Consider the following 18,847-nt stretch of genomic DNA (forward strand, 5'->3'; position numbering starts at 1 on the left):
ATAGTGCCTAAGGCACTTGACTGCTAACCAGAAGGCTGGCGGTTCAAACCCACCAGCCACTCCTCGGAAGGAAGGTTGGGCAATCCTACTTCCGTAGTGGTACTGCCTTGGAAATCCAAGGAGGGGTTGCTATGAGTTGAGGCTGACTGAATGGTAAATAACAACAACAACAAGTTTCTAATGTATCCTAAGAGGATATAAAGAAGATGCTGAAGCAAAGACTGTGAATTAGAAGAGAATTAGAGGTTGTCATTTAATACAATTAAGTATCTTTGAAAACTAAGGTATCTGGGAAAATAAGCCTGGACTTCTTCAAAGTATGGCAATGACCATGCTACTAGACACAATAAACGAAAAACAACAACAACAAGTTGCCATCAAGTTGATTCTGACAGCAACCACACAGGACAGAGTCAAACTGTCCTATAGAGTTCCCAAGGTTGTAAATCTTCACAGAAACAGACTGCCACATCCTTCTCCTAAGGGGTGGCTAGTGGATTCAAACCATCAACCTTTCAGTTAGCAGCCAAGCACTTTACCACTGCATCAGATATAACAGATGATTGATAATCTCAATTATGTAGCAGTAGTAAGAGCACTTATTGTGAGAAGAGTAAGATAGTATTGAAATGTTTTACAGATACTGGAGAGCTAAGTTCTTGAAGAAAATTTTAACCAAGACATCAACGGTGGTGACAGGTACTCCGAAGGACCTGGTACTTGTTGATGCTACATCTCAAATACCAGTAAAAACAGTGAATGTGAGAGGAATCTTGGTACTTAGACAAACAAAACTAAGCTAGAGACATCAACAGAGTAGGTTCTTTTTTCAGAAAAAGTACCCTAGTAGATTATCGAGGAAAAAAATGATTGTCTAAGCTAAAATCCTTAATCTTGTCCAAATATGATTGGATGGTTAACCTAACACCAAGAGGTGAAGAGGGAAAAGAAAGAGAGATGAAGGGATGGTTCTTTCCTTGAAAATATATCAATACACACAATCAGGACTGTACAGTGGCTCAGGAGGATTCCGGAAAAGGGAAAATCTTCAGCTAAAGTTCTCAGCTTCATTACTTGAGGGAAGAAACTGCTGTCAAGAAGTTGGCAATTTTCAGATCATGAGACTGATCTGGACTTGTTATTTTACAACTTTATTAGTAACTAAACCTGAGTGAATAAATAAAATCCTAACTTTATGATTCTCCCCTTCAACCAACATTTTCTCATAATAGCTAATATTTTAAAATTCTTAATATATACTAGGCAATGTTTTAAATACCATACATGTACTGATATATTTAATCCTCATAGCAACTCTTTAAAATTGGTACTATTTACTCTCATCTTACATGCACAGAGAGGTTCAGTAACCTGCCAAAGGTCACACAGATAGTAAGTAGATGAGCTTAGATTCGAAAACAAATAGTTTGACATCAAAACTTGTTCTCTTTATATTGACGACATCAGATAAAAATGATTATAAGGGAGCAAGCCTGCTTGTCACCAAGTCACAAAGCTAGTTAGTGGCCAAGCCAAGTCTTAAAGTCAGATCCTGTGTCTCCTTGGCTAATGTCAATCATGTGCACCACTGAAACTTGGTAATTTGAACTCTGAAACAGTGTTTATTTAGAGGGTATATTAGTTTTCCTAGGAATTACCACAAACTGGGTGGACTGAAAAAACAGGAATGTATTCTCTCACAGTTTTGGAGGCTACAAGTCCAAAATCAAGGTATAGGCAAGGCCATGTTCTCTCTGAAGGTTCTGGGGAGAATCTGATGCCTTTCTCTTAGTTTCTGGTGGTTGCCAGCAATCCTTGGCTTACAGATGCATCACTCCAATCTCCGCTTTCACTTCATATGACATTTTTCTCTGTGTCTCTTCTCTTTTGATAAAGACACTAGTCATACTGGATTAAAGGCCTACCCTGATCCACTATGATCACATCTTAACTAATGACATATGCAAAGACTAAATTTTTAAATATGGTCACATTCTGAGGTTTCAAGAAGATAAGAAGTGTAGGGGACACTACTGAACCTAGACAGATGGGTATATTATTTTGTATAGCTTAGACATGGCATTTAAACAGGGTCTCAGGATCGAACTCTACCAAATGAATGCCATCATGTTTTCATTCCCAGGCCTCCAAAGAGCTGGGGAATGTTTTGTTAGTTGGCAAGACTTTGATTCTTAAATAACTAGGTACTGCCAGTCTGAAAAAAATATTTTCTTCCAGAATCAAAGCTATTAAGCTAAGGGCTTGACATTCTGATTTTGCAAGAGAAAAAGAGACTCAAATTATGTTCAAAAATGAGAATAATCATACTTATTTTGCTCAGAGGATTTTTGGAGAATTTTTCCCTTATCTGTGAGGTCTGTAAAGAGGGACATGAAGCATGAAACTATTGCTTTGACTCAATTAAGATTCATGATTCTAATAAGGGAGCAGGTGTTATCAAACTCCTTACAGTGGGTGTCAGAGGTAAACAGAATGCGTCAATGACAACTTTAATGTTCACTTTCAGAGTTTTCTCCCAAATGCTTGATAAAATAAACCAAACCAAACTCACTGCTGTGGAGTCAAACATGATTCACAGGAACCCCTCCTTGGGTTTCCGAGGCACTATCACTACAGAAGTAGATTGCCCAATCTGAGGAGCGGCTAGTGGATTTGAACCGCCAGCCTTCTGGATAGCAGGCTAATGCCTTAGGCACTACACCACCAGAACCCCCAAATGCTTGGTAGGTCTGGACATGTACTCAGATGCACTAGAAACACAAGTGGACTAGAAACTTGGTATGGGATTTCCCATCAAGTATATTACTATGATTCAAACCTTCCTATCATGGGTTAAAATTTGTTCCTTAGTGGTCAAGAACATCATACATGAAGAAAGCAAAAGATCATTAAAAAGATAGGAAAGGAAGAAAAGACCAAAATGGATGTCAGAAAAGACTCTGAAATTTGTTCTCGAATGGAGAGTAGCAAAAGCAAATGGAAGAAATGACAAGGTAAAAGAGCTGAACAGAATCCAGAATCCAACTAGAGAAGACAAAGTCAATTATTTTACTGAAATATGCCAAGACTTGGAGTTCAGAACCTTTTGGCATTTCTCAAGCTGAAAGATCTGAAGAAAAAATTCAAGGATTGAGTTGCAATACTGAAAGATTCTATGGGCAAAATATGAATGATGCAGGAATCATCAGAAAAAGATGGAAGGAAAACACAAAGTCATTATACAAAAAAGAACTGGTTGATAATCATCTATTTTAGGAGGTGGAGTATGAGCAAGAACCAACGATATTAAAGGAAGAAGTCCAAGCTGCATTGAAGGAACTGGTGAAAAACAAGGCTCCAGGAATTGACAGAACACCCACTGAGATGTTTCAACAAACAGATGCTGTCCTGGAGGCACTTACTTGTTCATGCCAAGAAATCTGGAAACAGCTACCTGGGCAACTGACTGGAAGAGATCCATATTTGTACCCATTCCAAAGAAAGGTGATCCCATGGAATGTAGAAATTATTCCACAGTATCATTAGCATGGTAGTTCAGTTTGTGTCTCAACTTGGCTGGGCATGGCTGAGTGGCTGGGCAGCTGGATGTAGTATTCCCCATGATGAGACTGGTAATCAACTCCATGGCGGAATCTACTGCAAGTAGCTGAGTAGCTGCCTTTAGGATGTGGTCTGCTTCCTGTATATAAGCAGAAGCCTTGGGGATAGTCTCGAGCTTATGGCACCTTGAACGCTGCATGTAGCCGTGTCATTGTTCAGCAGCCTGCCATGCTCTGCCGACCTTGGGACTTAACGATGGACTTGAATTAATGGCCTGCCGTGTGATTTGGTAACATCGGGACTGTGCCTTTTTATTTGTCAACCTTGGGCGTGGCAGCCTCAGCAGCCAGCACCTGTCTGAGTGAAGGAAAGCCTCTAGCTTCAGTGGGCTGGCAGCAGGAGGCAGAACTGGACCCCAAGGTTGAGGGGCTTTCACCCAGCTCCTAGAGCCTGGCACTTTGAACTTAGAGTTAAAGCCTCCAAACTGTAAGAGAATAAAATTCTGTTTGTTAAGGCCATCCTATTTATGGTATATATTCCTGTCAGAGTAGCGCTAGGTAACCAGAACAATTAGTATCATAATCAAGTAAAATTTTGCTGAAGATAATTCAAAAACAGTTGCACCGATATGTTGACAGGGAACTTCCAGAAATGCAAGCTGGATTCAAAAGAGGATGTGGAATGAGGGATATCATTGTCGATGTCAGGTGGATCCTGTCTGAAAGCAAAGAATACCAGAAAGATATTTACTTGTGTTTTATTTTACTATGCAAAAGCATCCAAATCCTCACAACTGGACCAATAAGCAGTATCACAAAACATGGAGAAAAGATTGAAGTTTTCAAAGATTTCATATTACTTGGACTACAATCAAGACAAGCAGCAGTCAAGAAATCAGACATTGTATTGCAATGGGCAAATCTGCTGCAAAAGACCTCCTTAAAGGGCTGAAGAGCAAAGACATCTCTTTGAAGACAAGGGTGCGCCTAATACAAGCCATGGTATTTTCAATAGCCTCATAGCATGTGAAAGCTGGACAACGAGTATGGAAGACTGAAGAAGAGTTGATGCTTTTGAGTTGTGGTGTTGGCAAAGAATACTGAAAGTACCGTGAACTGCCAGAAGAATGAACAAATCTGTCCTGGAAGAAATGCAGTGGGAATGCTTCTTAGAAGCAAGAATGGCCAGACTTTGTCTTACCTACTTTGGTCATGTTGTCAGAAGGGACCATTACCTGGAGAAGGATAACATGCTTGGTAAAGCGCAGAGTCAGTGAAAATGGGGAAGACCCTCAATGAGATGGATTGACATGGTGGCTGCAACGAGGGGCTCAGGTATACTAAGGATACATGACTGGGCAGTGTTTCATTCTGTTGTACACAGGGTCACTATGAATTGGAGCTGACTCAATGGCACCTAACAACAAGTGGTGGTGACACTCACTATTTTAAAGATTCTTCACATCATTGTTGTTGTTAGGTGCTGTCAAGTTGGTTCTGGCTCATAGGGACCCAGACCCTACGTAAAACAGAATGAAACACTCTCTGGTCCTGTGCCATCCTCACAATTGTTGCAATGTTTGAGCTCACTGTTGTAGCCACCGTGTCAATTCATCTTGTTTCTCTTTTTGGATGACCCTTTAACAAGCATGATGTTCTTCTCCAGGGACTGGTGTAAATTACATGAGACTAAGTGTCACCACCTTGCTTCTAAGGAGCATTCGGGCTGTACTTCTTCCAAGACAGACTTGTTCATTCTTCGGGCAGTCCATGATATATTCAGGATTCCTCATCAACACCGTAACTCAAAGGTATCAATTCCTTGGTCTTTCTATTCACTGTCCAGCTAGTTTCAGTAAATAAATGCTCTACTGCAAGGTCATATATTAAAACACTCCACATTACTATTAGGGAGCTCTGGTGGCACAGCAGTTAACACATTTGGCTGCTAACCAAAAGGTCAGTGGTTTGAACCTACCAGCCATTCTGTGGGAGGAAGATGAGGCAGTCTGCTTCTGTAACAATTTACAGCCTTGGAAACCTTATGGGGCAGTTCCACTCTGTCCTATAGGGTCACTATGAGTCAGAATCAACTTGATGACAATGAGTTATTATTTAGAACATTCCTGCCACTAATTTTGGTGAATAAAATATGTTGGACCATGTACAGTTTTTAGAAGAGGAATTCCAAGTAAGTTTCTCAGTTTCCAATGGAGACAGTGGTGATTAAAGGAGCCAGAGGAAATTCTGAGGCGATAGCTATTCTCCTGGCAGATTAGGATTTTGGTGGCCAAGAAATATTCTAACCACAAATTTTAAAGAACTGCCTTAGAACAGGGAGATTTTGTGTCAGTTCAGACAGCAGAGACCTTACATAGTAACCTTAACACAAAGAAAAACAGAGGAAAGAAGGCCACTGGCTCAAATGAAAGCCCAATCATGTTTTGAACACCATCTGAGGATAATTTTGCCTGGCAGATCAGAGAAACTGCAATCATGTAGGCTATGGGTACAAGCATCTTAGGTCCAGCTATGAAGGGTATAGAACTTGATGGTGTACAGGTTACAACAGAAAGGACTTTCCTGTGGTAGGAAGTGAAATGCTCACTCCCATTTCTGTCCCAACAATGAATATATTCAGTTATATGCAAAGAGATATCTCTTAAGGATGGCTCTCATATGATTCTGGCATATGTTCTTTTAAAAGAAGTTATTATTATTGCCATTTGCCATTGCTTTTATAATCATCTTTAGAGACTTATTTCTGAGCTTTCTGGGGAAAGAAAGAAGCAAAACCAGACTCACATGTCTTTATGTTATAAATATTTCTCTTGTAAAGTTTCTGTTGGTATGAAACAGATTTTGCTTTTCTTTGAAACAGGAGATAAGAACATCAGACAACATGTGACCAATTTTACTTAGAATTTCTTTTTTTCCCCTTTATACTGTGATTTGGGTGAAAGTTTACACAGCAAATTGCTTTTCTATTAAACAATTCATATACATTTTGATTTGAGACACTGAGTGCAATCCCTACAATTAACAGCACTCTTTTCACTACCTGCCTGTGTTGATCATTTCTATTCGCCCTTCTTTCCTATCCCTTTCTGCCTCCTGAGCTTTATTTCTGGACAATGAGGCTCTTTTAATCTCATATGGTTGGTTGTTCTAGAGAGTATGTACTTCCCTGATGTTAATGTTCACCTTAAAGACCTGTCTATAGTTTGGCTGAAAGTTGAGCCTTATGAGTGAATTCAGTTCCAGGCTTGAAGAGTGTCTAAGACCCATAGTTTTGGGGACCTATTTAGAGTTTCTAATTACAGACAAAGCATTTATAGTACATAAATAAGCACAGATACTAAAAATGTAAAAATAAAGACTAAAAATTAATGCTTTGAGGGTGAAGTTGGTAACGTCAAACTCCTAGAATGAACATATACATATATCTATTTATCTACATATATCTCTGTTGTAATTACTCAGTTCTGCCATTATAGCCCAAAAGGAGCCATAGACAAAGTGTAAACAAAGTGACACAAATGGGTGTGGTTGTGTACCAATAAAACTTTATTTTCAAAAATACCTGTAGATGGTAGTTTGCTAACTCTGAGTTAGTGTTTTTCCTAGGTTGTCTTCTCAATAAATATTTAGCTAACAATGATGATGAGGGTAAGAAAATGACCTTCCAGGATACAGTTATTTCCATATCTATGCCTTTTTAAAATCTAACAGTCCTACAATTTGATTTTGGTTTCTGACAGGTATATAAGTAAAAGGCAGAGTATTATACCCACTTTAAGCCTTTCTAAGGAATGTTCAAGATCTATCCTGCAATACAGCCCTGTCAGTGATAGGATAATATCCATGTGCCTACAAGGAAGGCCAGTTAACATGACTATTATTCAAATTTATGTATCAACTACTAATGCAAAAGATGAAGAAATGGAAGTTTTTTTTTTTTTTTAAACCAACTTCTGCAGTCTGAAATTAATTAAACATGCAATCTATGTTGTGTTATTGTTAGGTGCTGCTGAGTCGGCTCTGACTCATAGCAACCCTATGTACAACACAGCGAAACACTGCCCAGTTCTGCACCAGCCTCACAATCCTTGCTCACTATTGGAGCCATGCAATTGATATGCATTGACAATTACTGGTGACTGGAATGCAAAAGTTGGAAATAAATAAGAACTGGTATTTAGAAAATATGACTGGTGATAGAAACAACGTGAGAGATCTCAAGATAGAATTTTGCAAGACCAACTATTTATTCATTGCAAATACCCTTTTCGACAACATAAACTATACACATGGCAACTATATACATGGACCTTGCTGGATGGAATGCATGTGAATCAAAATAACTACACCTGTGGAAAGAGGCAAAGGAGAAGCTCAATATCATCAGTCTGAACACCAGGTGCCAAACGTGGAGCAAACTATCAATGGCTCATATGCAAATTAAAGTTAAAGCTGAAGAAAATTAAATTAAGTCCATGAGACCCAAACCACAACCTTAAGTATATTCCATCTGAATTTGGTGACCATCTCAAGTACAGATCTGATGCACTGAACAGTAAGGACTAAAGACAAGATGAGATGTGGGATGACATCAAGGACATCATATGTGAAGAAAGCAAAAGGTCATTAAAAATGCAGGAAAGAAAGAAAAGACAAAATGTATGTCAGAAGAGACTCTGAAGCTTGCTCTGAAATGGAAACTAGCTAAAGCAAACGTAAGAAATGATGACATAAACGAGCTGAATGGAAGATTTCAAAGTGTGGCTTGAGAAGACAAAGTAAAGCATTATGATGACATGTGCAAAGACCTGCAGTTACAAATCCAATAGAAAAGAACAAGCTTGGCATTTCTCAAACTGAAAGAACTTAGAAAAAAACAAATAAAATGAAATTCAAGCCTCGAGTTGCAATACTCAAGGATTACGTGGGCAAAAAACTGAACAGCACAGGAAACATCTAAAGAAGATGGAAGGAATACACAAAGTCACTGTACCAAAAATAATTGGTCAACATTCGACCATTTCAGGAAGTAGCGTATGATTAAAAACTGACAGTACTGAAAGAAGAAGTCTAAGGTGCACTGAAGCCACTGGTGAAAAATGGCTCCAGGAATTGATGGAATACCAAGTGAGATGCTTCAAGAAACGTAAGCAATGCTGGAAGTGCCCACTCGTCTATGTTAAGAAATTTGGCAGACACTTATTTGTCAAATGACTGGAAGAGATCTGTATTTGTGCCCATTCCAAAGAAAGGTGATCCAACAAAATGTGGAAATTATCAAAAATATCATTAATACTACGTGCAAGTAAAATGTTACAGAAGATAATTCAAGAATAGTTGCAGAAGTACACTAACATTGAACTGCCAGAAATTCAAGCCAGATTTAGAAGAGGATGTGAAATAAGGCATATTACTGCTGATGTCGGATGGATCTTGGATGAAAGTAGGAAATATCAAAAAGATGTTTACCTGTGTTTTATTGACTATGCAAAGACCTTCAACTGTATGGATCATAAAAAATTATGGAGAACACTTTGAAGAATGGGAATTCCAAAATAATTATGTTCATGGGGAACCTGTATATAAATGAAGAGGCAGTAATTCAAAGAGAACAAAATGATACTGCGTGGTTTAAAATCAGGAAATGTGTGTGTCAGGGTTGCATCCTTTCATGGTGCTTATTCAATCCATATGCCAAGCAAATAATCCGAGATGGTGGACTATATGAAGAAGAACATGGCATCAGGATTAGAGGAAGACTCATTAACAACCTGGGAAGAAAAACTGATGGTTTTGAATTATGATGTTGACAAAGAATATTGAATATATCATGGACTGTCCAAAGAACAAACAAATCTATCTTGGAAGAAATACAGTCAGAATGCTCCTTTGAAGCCAGGATGGTGAGACTCTGTCTCATGTACTTTGGACGTATTATCAGGAGGGACCAGTCACTGGAGAACAGTATGTTTGGCAAAGTAAAAGGTCCGCGACAAAAAGGAATACCTTCAATGGGGTACACTAACACAGCGGCTATAAGAATGATCTCAAACACAGCAATGATTGTGAGGATGGTACAGGAATGGGCAGTGTTTTGTTGTGTTGTATATAGGGTTGCTATGAGTCGCCTGGACTTCACCTAACAACAACAAAGCCTATCTAATACACATGGGATAAATTCTGAAAAAGAGCAAAATGCAGAATAAATATTGCCTCCTTTCTGATCATTGAATCAACTAAAACAAAACAATTAATTATCATTAAATCTCTTCTGAATAAAGTGAAATGCTGATGACAGACAAATACATAGTTAAATGAGTATACACAGTTACATATCCTACCCATTGTTAATTTATCATTAATTTGTATATATCTGCTACTTACTCAGGCACTAAAAATTAAATAAAACATGAGATACAAAAAGACTGTCATCAGTGGTTCCTGACTACCTAACTAGGACTATGTATGCATCAGAATCATTTAGAAGTTGTTTTTTTTTTAGACTCCCCTTCCAAAACCTATTGAATCAAAATATCATTTGCAAGGAATGAAGATTTGGAAGGTTCCACAGTAATTCTGTGTACCTCTGGTTAGGAATCATTATAAAAGCTTTTGTTTAATGATGAAAAGTTAAATTCTCCAAACACTTTCTAGTTTATGATCAACAATTTGGTACTACAGTTGAAGTTTGGAATCAAACACAGTTTGAACTGTAATCCCATTTCTGTAATGTCCTTGCTGCATAACCCTGGTCAACTTCTCTGTGCTTGTAGTTTCCTCACCTGTAAAATGAGGATAACAGCAATTCCAACTCATAGCATTGTTGGGTGAATTCAATATACAAAGAAGATTAGGCATATTGCCTGGCACACAATAAATAGTGAACTATTACATATTCTTGATATTAATAAAAATAATATAAAGTTACTAGGTGCTCTGGTAACATAATGCCTAAGGCACTTGACTGCTAACCAGAAGGCTGGCAGTTCAAACCCCCAGTCACTCCTCGGAAGGAAGATTGGGCGATCTACTTCTGTAGAGATACTGCCTTGGAAACCCAAGGAGGGGTCACTGTGAGTTGGATCCGACTCAATGGCACATAACAACAACAACAAGGTAATTTAAAGGTCTGATTCAACATACAAAGTCTATTTAAAAGTTGTTAGAAAGGTGGTTAGCCTGATCCCAATTTGTCTCATACTCACCAACAGAAGAGGTGTCCTTTCCCACAATCCACAGCAGGTGCTCTCAGCAATGGAAAGCTGAGTGTATCAGATCCAGATGTATTTGACCCTTGTTTTGTTAGCCTCACTGCTCTTTCACAGCCAGGAGTAGGACACCATTTAATGGCAGGATTATTTTCAACAAAGGCCTGTTCAAAAAGCAATAACAAACATAAAAGAAAATATTTTAACTATAAATTCTAATATAGAGTATACCTGTGGTAATTTATGTGAAAGCAAAAAATAATGAAATACAAGAGCCATCAGTCTCAAGAAATATTTAAAACAGTACTTGAAAGAAAGAAAAACCTTAATAATAATCTTACTAACAACATCATTTAAAAATTTATATTCTCTCTAATCTATATACCAGATAGATGATTAAAAAAAAAAAAAAGCAAGTATTTACATAGTTGTTATATGCTGTCTAGTCAGACCTGACTCATAGCAACCCCTCCTTGGGTTTCCGAGAAAGTATCACTACGGAAGTAGATTGCCCCATTTTCGTTCTGAGAAGTGGTGGATGGGTTTGAACCGCCAGCCCAGAGAATACATAGTTTTTAAAATGTTTTCTCATACTATGTGCCACTTTTCTGGTGGAATATAATTATTAATAGAATCTTATGTGATTATTAGATGCATTTGAACAGTACATTGCAAAATGGCACCCTAATAATTCACAAAAATCATTATTATGGTGCTTTCTATACTGAAGAAGCAACAGAATCTTTTTTTTAAAAAAGTTCTTTTTAAAATTCATATATTAGAGTTTAGGACAATCTTAAAAAAGCAGTTAAAATGTACCTTTTAAATTCTACACACAGAGAAAGTAATTTGTATACACTCCAGAATGAAAATAAAGATGATAGAAAAAAAGACAAACATTCTAATTCATTTACGAAACTACTAATTGGAAAACAAAAATAATAAATTTCCAAGTTGATGATCTTTATTTCTAAATACTTTTCCTTAGGAGTATACAATATAATGTCTTTTGAGAAATTTGAATGATTATCCTGATTAATTAGTTAGAAAAGTACAATATGCAAATCAGTCTTTTGTTCTGAGAAATAATTTAATCAGTTAACTACTAATTAACTACTTTACTAGTTAACTGCTTTCGTTTTTACTTTTCCTTCTACTACTATAAGGCTCTAGCTTAAATCAGGATGCCACTATCTTTCATTCAATTTTTTTTGAGAGAGAGAAGTCAAAGACCATTATTTTATGTGATATTTTAAAAAAAGCAACATAAGACTTCCAGTAAGATGGAAGACTAGGCAGACAAGTGACACAGACCCACTTAAACAAAGAAAAGAGAAACCAATTGACAGAGATACAGAAGATAATCCTGGAACCCTAAGCTTTGAAAGGAACTACACAGAAGTGGATTAGGCACCAACTAGTGCAAAAACCTGAACAAAAACAGTGAGTACAGAGATAGACGGAGCTGCAGATTGTCAGCTACTCTGATGAAACCAACAGCCTGAATATTTTCAAGTGGTGTTGGGACCTGAGTAATGACCTAAAGATCAGTCCCGGTCACCAAGGGCTGCAGGGACAACTGCTCTGGTGGCCTATGAGTAGGAAGGGAAACAGCAAGGAGGGAGACAACCTGAGCTGTGGGTTTTCTGCTGTCCGGAGGGCGCAGCCATTTTGATTGATTATACATGACAGCCATCTTGGATATTTGAAGTGACCAAAGGTGCAGCCATTTTGAATGTTCACAAGGGGCAGCCATTTTGGATATTTAAAGTGACTGAGAGTGCAGCCATTTTGAATGTTTACAAGTGGCAACCATTTTGGATTTTAAAGTGATAGTATTCTCATTCGGATTTCAGGGACCGAAGACAGGCTCTGTTTGCCAGGGTTGACAAGGACATATGAGAGGCTGACAAAGGAAAGGAGACAGGTAATGAGTGCATAAGTTCTGTCAACTAGTGAATAGAGGAGCACAGTACAGAACCCTGCTTGTGTAGATAACATACAAACAAAACAAAGAAAACAAAAATTGTGGGCAAGTCACTCCAACATATAATCACCAATTAAATATAAAAACAAAAATGTCACAATGCCTCGGATACAACAGAGCATCACAGTCTACACAAAAGAGCAAGATAAAGCAGGAGAAACAAGGGACCAAGATACAGACCCAAAACACATCCCTGAGGAAGACACAGCATTGGAACTCCCTGAGTAGGAATTCAAAAGAATTATATTTAGGTATCTTCAAAGGATTGAGAGACAGACCAAGGAAAACACAGACAAAAACCCTGGAAGAATTTTGGAAGAAAATACAAGAACAAAATGACAAAATAAATGAAAAATTAGAAATGATTCTAAATCTACAGATAGAAATCCAGAAGATTAATACTAAACTGTCAGAAATAGATAACACCTTGAAAGGGCAAAGGAGTAGAATTGATGCAATGGAAGACAGAATTAATGAGATTGAAGACAAATACCTGAATACTTCTTTGGAAAGGGATCAATCAGAAAAAAGATCAAAACAAAATGAAGAAAGCCTAAGGTTCATGTGGGATACCATCAAAAGGAATAACCTAGTGTCACTGGAATTCCAGAACAGGAAGAAAAAAATGAAACCACTGAGAAAATTGTCCAAGATTTTTTGGAGGAGAACTTCCCGGATATGATGAAAGATGAGAATATATCCATTCAGGAAGTCCAATGAACCCCAAACAGGATAGACACCAAAAGAAAAACACCAAGACATATTATTATCAAAGTTACCAAAACCAAAGACAAAGAAAGAATCATGAAGCAGCACGGGAAAAATGAAAAGTTACCTACAAGGGGCAACCAATAAGACTAAGCTCGGATTGTAAATAGGGAACCAGAGACACCAACTGACAAATGAGGACAACTACAAACCAAAAAGAGGGAAAAAAAATCTGTGTCGTTACAGACCTTCTAGATAGGAGGGAAGTCAAGACAACTACAAGATAGAATGCACTGTTCTAAACTTGGAAAGAAAACTATAAATCAGAGGGTAACCTGAAAGAAAAATTCTACACCTTCACATCAAAATAAAAAAGAGAACCAGCATAAATATTCAGCAAATACTAAAACAATAACGATGAAGGAAGTGATAACATGATTCATAAACAAAACGAATTCAGCATAGAAAATTATATGGAACAAAGAAATTGACACAATGAAAAAGCACAGGACAAAAATGACAGCAACAAATTCATATTTGCTGATAATTACATATCTGGCAAGGGACTTATCTCTAAGATTTATGGAAAACTCCGCAACGTCTCAACACCAAAGGAATTAACAATCCAATTGAAAAATGGGCAGAAGACATGAAGAAGACACTTCACCAAGGTGGATATTCAGGTGGCCAGCTAATATATGAAAAGATGCTCACAATCATTGGCCATAAGATAGAGGAAAATCAAAACAACAATGAGATATACCATCTCACCCCAGCACTGATGTCAAGGTTCAATGAGATAGAAAATAACAAATGCTGGTGGGGATGTGGAGAGATTGGAACTCTCATACACTGCTTGTGTGACTGTGAAGTGACACAACCACTGTGGAAAGCAATATGGCGATTCCTTATAAAGCTGGAATTGGAGATACCATTTGACCCAGCAATCCCATTACTAGGTATATATCCTAGAGAGGTGAGAGCCAGGATAGAAACAGATACATGCACGTTCATGTTCATCACAGCACTATTTACAATAGCAAAAAAACAGAAACAACCTACGTGCCCATCAGCGGAAGAGTGGATGACCGAACTATGGTACATACACATACTGGAATGCTATGCAGCACTAAAGAATAATGTAGAGTCTGCAAAACACCATATAATATGGATGAACTTGGAGGACATTATGCTGAGCGAAGTAAGTCAGTCACAGAAGGACAAATATAGTACTAGTTCATTGTTGTGGAGGGTCAAGGAAAGGTTTATATATGGAGGGAAACTTTCTTTGTTGATTGCAGGGGTGAGAGGGTAAGGGAGAGAACACTGCAGAAAAAATGCATTGACCCATGTCACTTTAGTTTTGTGTACATAAATTATATTGCAATAAAATGCATTAAAAAAAAAGCAACATAAAATCTGTATTATAGGTTTAATAAAATTACCATTAAGAAATCAGGTAATTGTCAATGTACCTTAATATCAAACTGTAGGTATCGTTTGTCCATCTCTTTAGAAACTACACTTTCTATGATATCCACAGGCACAAGTTGGAAGCAATCATATGCAGGGCAGAAAATGTTGTGAGCTTCACCTTCTTGAATTTTCAGATTCAAAAACCTATTAAAATTATTAATTGATAGAAAGAGAGTAAGTATGAAATTTATTTGCTAAGAAATGATTCTTCATGCTGAATTTTGTTAGATTATAATGAAAATAATACCAATGAATAAAGTATAGAGTATCATTAACCATTATATTCATTCATATAATTCACAAACATTACTACTTACTATCTGCCTGGCCATTCATTTGATTTACATATATATATATGAATAAATATATGTATAATCATTCATGTTTTGCCATATCCTTTCTAAATATGTGAAACAATATTTTTATTTAACATTAAAAACTCAGAAATGAGTACCTTAGAAAGGTCACAATTAACTCTCATTATTCTTCGGTTTTAAATAAAAAGGAACAATGGTACAGAAATTAACCATAGCTAATTCAATAAGCTTCTGGGTTGGCAGTGAAATATAGCATGCCTTTTTGAATTCTCCTTATATTTCATTTGTTGTTGTTGTTAGGTGCTGTCAAGTTGTCTTTGACTCATAGCAACCCTATGTACAACAGAACGAAACACTGCCCAGTCTTGTGCTAGCCTCACAATTCTTGCTATACCTGAGACCATCATTCCAGCCACGGTGTCAATCCATCTTGTTGAGGGACTTTCTCTTTTTCGTTGACCCTCCACTTTACCCAGCATGATATCTTTCTCCAGTGAATGGTCCCTTCTGATAACCTACCAAAGTAGGTAAGACGAAGTCTGGCCATTCTCACCATAATATTTAATTTAGAAGAATATTAAAATGAGTTTTATGTACTATCTAGGTACACTAGTTGATGTAGTAGGAAAAAGGCATCCTGGAAAGGGGTGGAAATCTAGCTCAAGGTAAATTAAGTAGTTAAGAGCAGGGATGTTGAGTTAAAAAATTCCAGGTCTGCCACCAATAAGCTTTATTATCTTAAGCACTTTATTTAACATTTCTGATCCTCAGTTTCATGATCTGTAAAATGGAGATAATAGTATGTACCTCACAGGATTGTTGTACAGATTAAATGATGTTGTTATTGTTAGGTGCTGTCAAGTCGACTCCAACTCATAGTGACCTTATGTACAACAGAACAAAACAAGGCCTAGTCCTGTGCCAGACTCACAATTCTTGCCATATCTGAGCGCATCACTGCAGCCACTGTGTCAATCCATCTCATTGAAGGCCTTCCCCATTTTGTTGACCCTCCACTTTACCAAGCATGATATCCTTCTCCAGAGAATTGTCCTTTCTGACAACATGACCAAAGTAGGTGAGACAAAGTCCGGCCATTTTGGCTTCCAAGGAGCATTCAGCTGTACTTCTTCCAGGACAGATTTATTTGTTCTTTTGGCAATTCAAGTACTTTCAGTATCCTTCACCAACACCACAACTCAAAAGGATCAACTCTTCTTCAGTCTTCCTTATTCACTGTCCAGCTTTCACATGCATATGAGGTGAATGAAAACACCATGGTTGAGTTAGGTGAACTTTAAAGTGGTCTTCTGCAGCAGATTTGCCAGTGCAATATATCATCTGATGTCTTGACTGCTGCTTCCATTGATGTTGATTGTGGAACCAAGTAATATGAAATTTTTGACAAATTAAATTTTTTCTCCATTTATTGTGACGCTACATATTGCTAATGCAGGATGTATTGGTAATAAATGATATAATGCATGTGAATACCTGCACAGTGCCTGGCATAGAGTAAGAATTCATAAATCTTAAAAAAGCCCAAAACCAAACTCACTACCATTGAGTTGATTCTGACTCATAGCAACCCCATAAGACAGAGTAGTACTGCCCCACAGGGTTTCTAAGGCTGTAAATCTTTACAGAAATAGGCTGCCTCATCTTTCTCCCATGCAGTGACTGACTGGTTGGGTTCAAATCACTAACCTTGTGATTAGCAACCAAATGCTTTAACTGCTGTACCATCAGAGTTCCTTTCACAAATCTTAGCAAGGATTATTACTGTTATTATTATTTAATACTGTCTATGGGAAAACCAAGAACCAAACAAACTTCTCAAGTGCAGATTACATCAATGACTTAAACCTTGAGAGAATAAATGGTAAAACCAGGCAATTAAGTCATAACTCTATAGTCATCACCATCAACAGTGTGATTATTCTACTGACTATGATATGTTTTCCTTTTAGTTCTCTTAGTATCGTAATTCCACCTCACTTACCAAAAAACATAAAACACCTCATTGAGACGTAACAGACCTGTTCCACTGCTCTATCTCCTTCCTCCACACCCTCATCTTGACACTTCAGAAAACAGAGTTCCTATCAGGCATTGAACAGAATTCCTCTTTCAATGGCCTCTCTAACACACTTATAACATAGCTCCATACTTTGTTATCTTTGCGTCCCTCCAACTCACTTCAGTGAGGAAAGGGTTCCTCCTAAGTGCCAGGCTAATCCTGAAATCTGCGGGCCTGCTCTGGGACCTGCACTATACATTAGCCTCCCCTCTCCATCTTTAACTGCTTACTATCTAATGACTCTTACTCTCAGCACAATAAATTTGCTCAAATTTTTCCTATTCTGAAAACTCCTTGTCAACTGTTTTAGTTCTACTTTACTTTTCTTTGACCTCAAAGTTCCTTGACAAAATGGTTTATGTGGAGTTCCAGTTAGATGGCGGACTAGGCAGAAAGACTGCACAGACCCACTTCAACAAAGAAAAGGGAATCCAATTAACACAGACACAGAAGATAATCCTGGACCCCTGAGACTTGAAGAGAAGGATATAGAAGTGTACTAAACCCCAACCAGCAGAAGAATTTGCATGAAAATACCAAAAAAGGAGATCCAGCAAGAAGGCAGACTAGGGATAAAGACTGTACAGACCCTCTTCAACAAAGAAAAGGGAAATCAATTAACACAGCCACAGAAGATAATCCTGGACCCCTGAGCCTTGAAGGAAAGGATATAGAAGTGGACTAAACCCTAACTAGCAGAAGAATTTGGGTGAAAATACCAAAAAAAGGAGATAGACGGAGCTGCGGTCTGGCAGCGACCCTGAGCGATCCTGATGGCACAGACAGCTTGGAGATTCCCGAGTGGTGGTAGGACCTAAGAATTAACCTAAAAATCACCCTGCTAGCAAGGGACTGCATGGAGGACTGTGCACAGTGGCTGAGGAACAAACGGAGAAGGTGAAGAGAAAGACGGGCTGAGCTGTGGACTTTTGCTAGTCTGGAGGGTGCCACCATTTTGAAGCTTTAAAAAGCAGCTTGACTATTTCGGATATTTAAAGAGACAGTGTTCTCGCAGATACCCAGGGCTTAAAAACACCTTCTGCTTTCCAGCAACCCCAAGGACACTTGGGACCTGCAAGACTAAAAAGGTACAACAAACACTCCACTTTCTACTTTTATACCCCACACCTGCTTGGTGAACGGAGGTGTGGCCATCCCCCACTACCACCTACCTGCTGGGCCCACAGGAACTCCATCAGAGTTTGTGTGCTCAGATGGAGCCTGGGTGCCCTGCCTTATCCTCATCGATTTTTTTCCCCCCTTAATTTTAATTTTTTTTTTCTCCCTTTCTTTTTTCTGATGATTACTTTGCTTGTATTTGTCTGTTTTAAAACAACTAATGTTATTAAAACTTTTGTCCTTTTTATTATTATTCTTAATCTTCCCCTCCCAGATCCTAGTTTTCAGCATTTTTTCTTTTCCCTGTGCCTAGTTGTAATTTTTTTTTTTTTTAAATTTAAGGTGTTTTTTTTTTCTTCTTCTTTTCCCCC

The 18,847-nt window shown here is 37.9% G+C and overlaps 1 protein-coding gene across 1 annotated transcript in view; it reads right to left on the bottom strand.

The window, feature by feature from the left end:
- Nucleotides 1–18,847, bottom strand: part of ANKIB1 (ankyrin repeat and IBR domain containing 1) — a 166,589-nt gene that overhangs the window by 37,745 nt on the left and 109,997 nt on the right. The window contains exons 7-8 of the mRNA XM_007939818.2: nt 14,960–15,104; nt 10,787–10,953 (exon numbers count right to left, since the gene is read on the bottom strand). Of these exons, the coding sequence (XP_007938009.1) occupies nt 10,787–10,953; nt 14,960–15,104 (312 nt within the window). The remainder of the gene's footprint in view (nt 1–10,786; nt 10,954–14,959; nt 15,105–18,847) is intronic.

This window comes from Orycteropus afer, unplaced genomic scaffold (genome assembly GCF_000298275.1).
Source record: "Orycteropus afer afer isolate SDZICR_OR568_19922 unplaced genomic scaffold, OryAfe1.0 scaffold00063, whole genome shotgun sequence".
NCBI lineage: Eukaryota > Metazoa > Chordata > Mammalia > Tubulidentata > Orycteropodidae > Orycteropus > Orycteropus afer.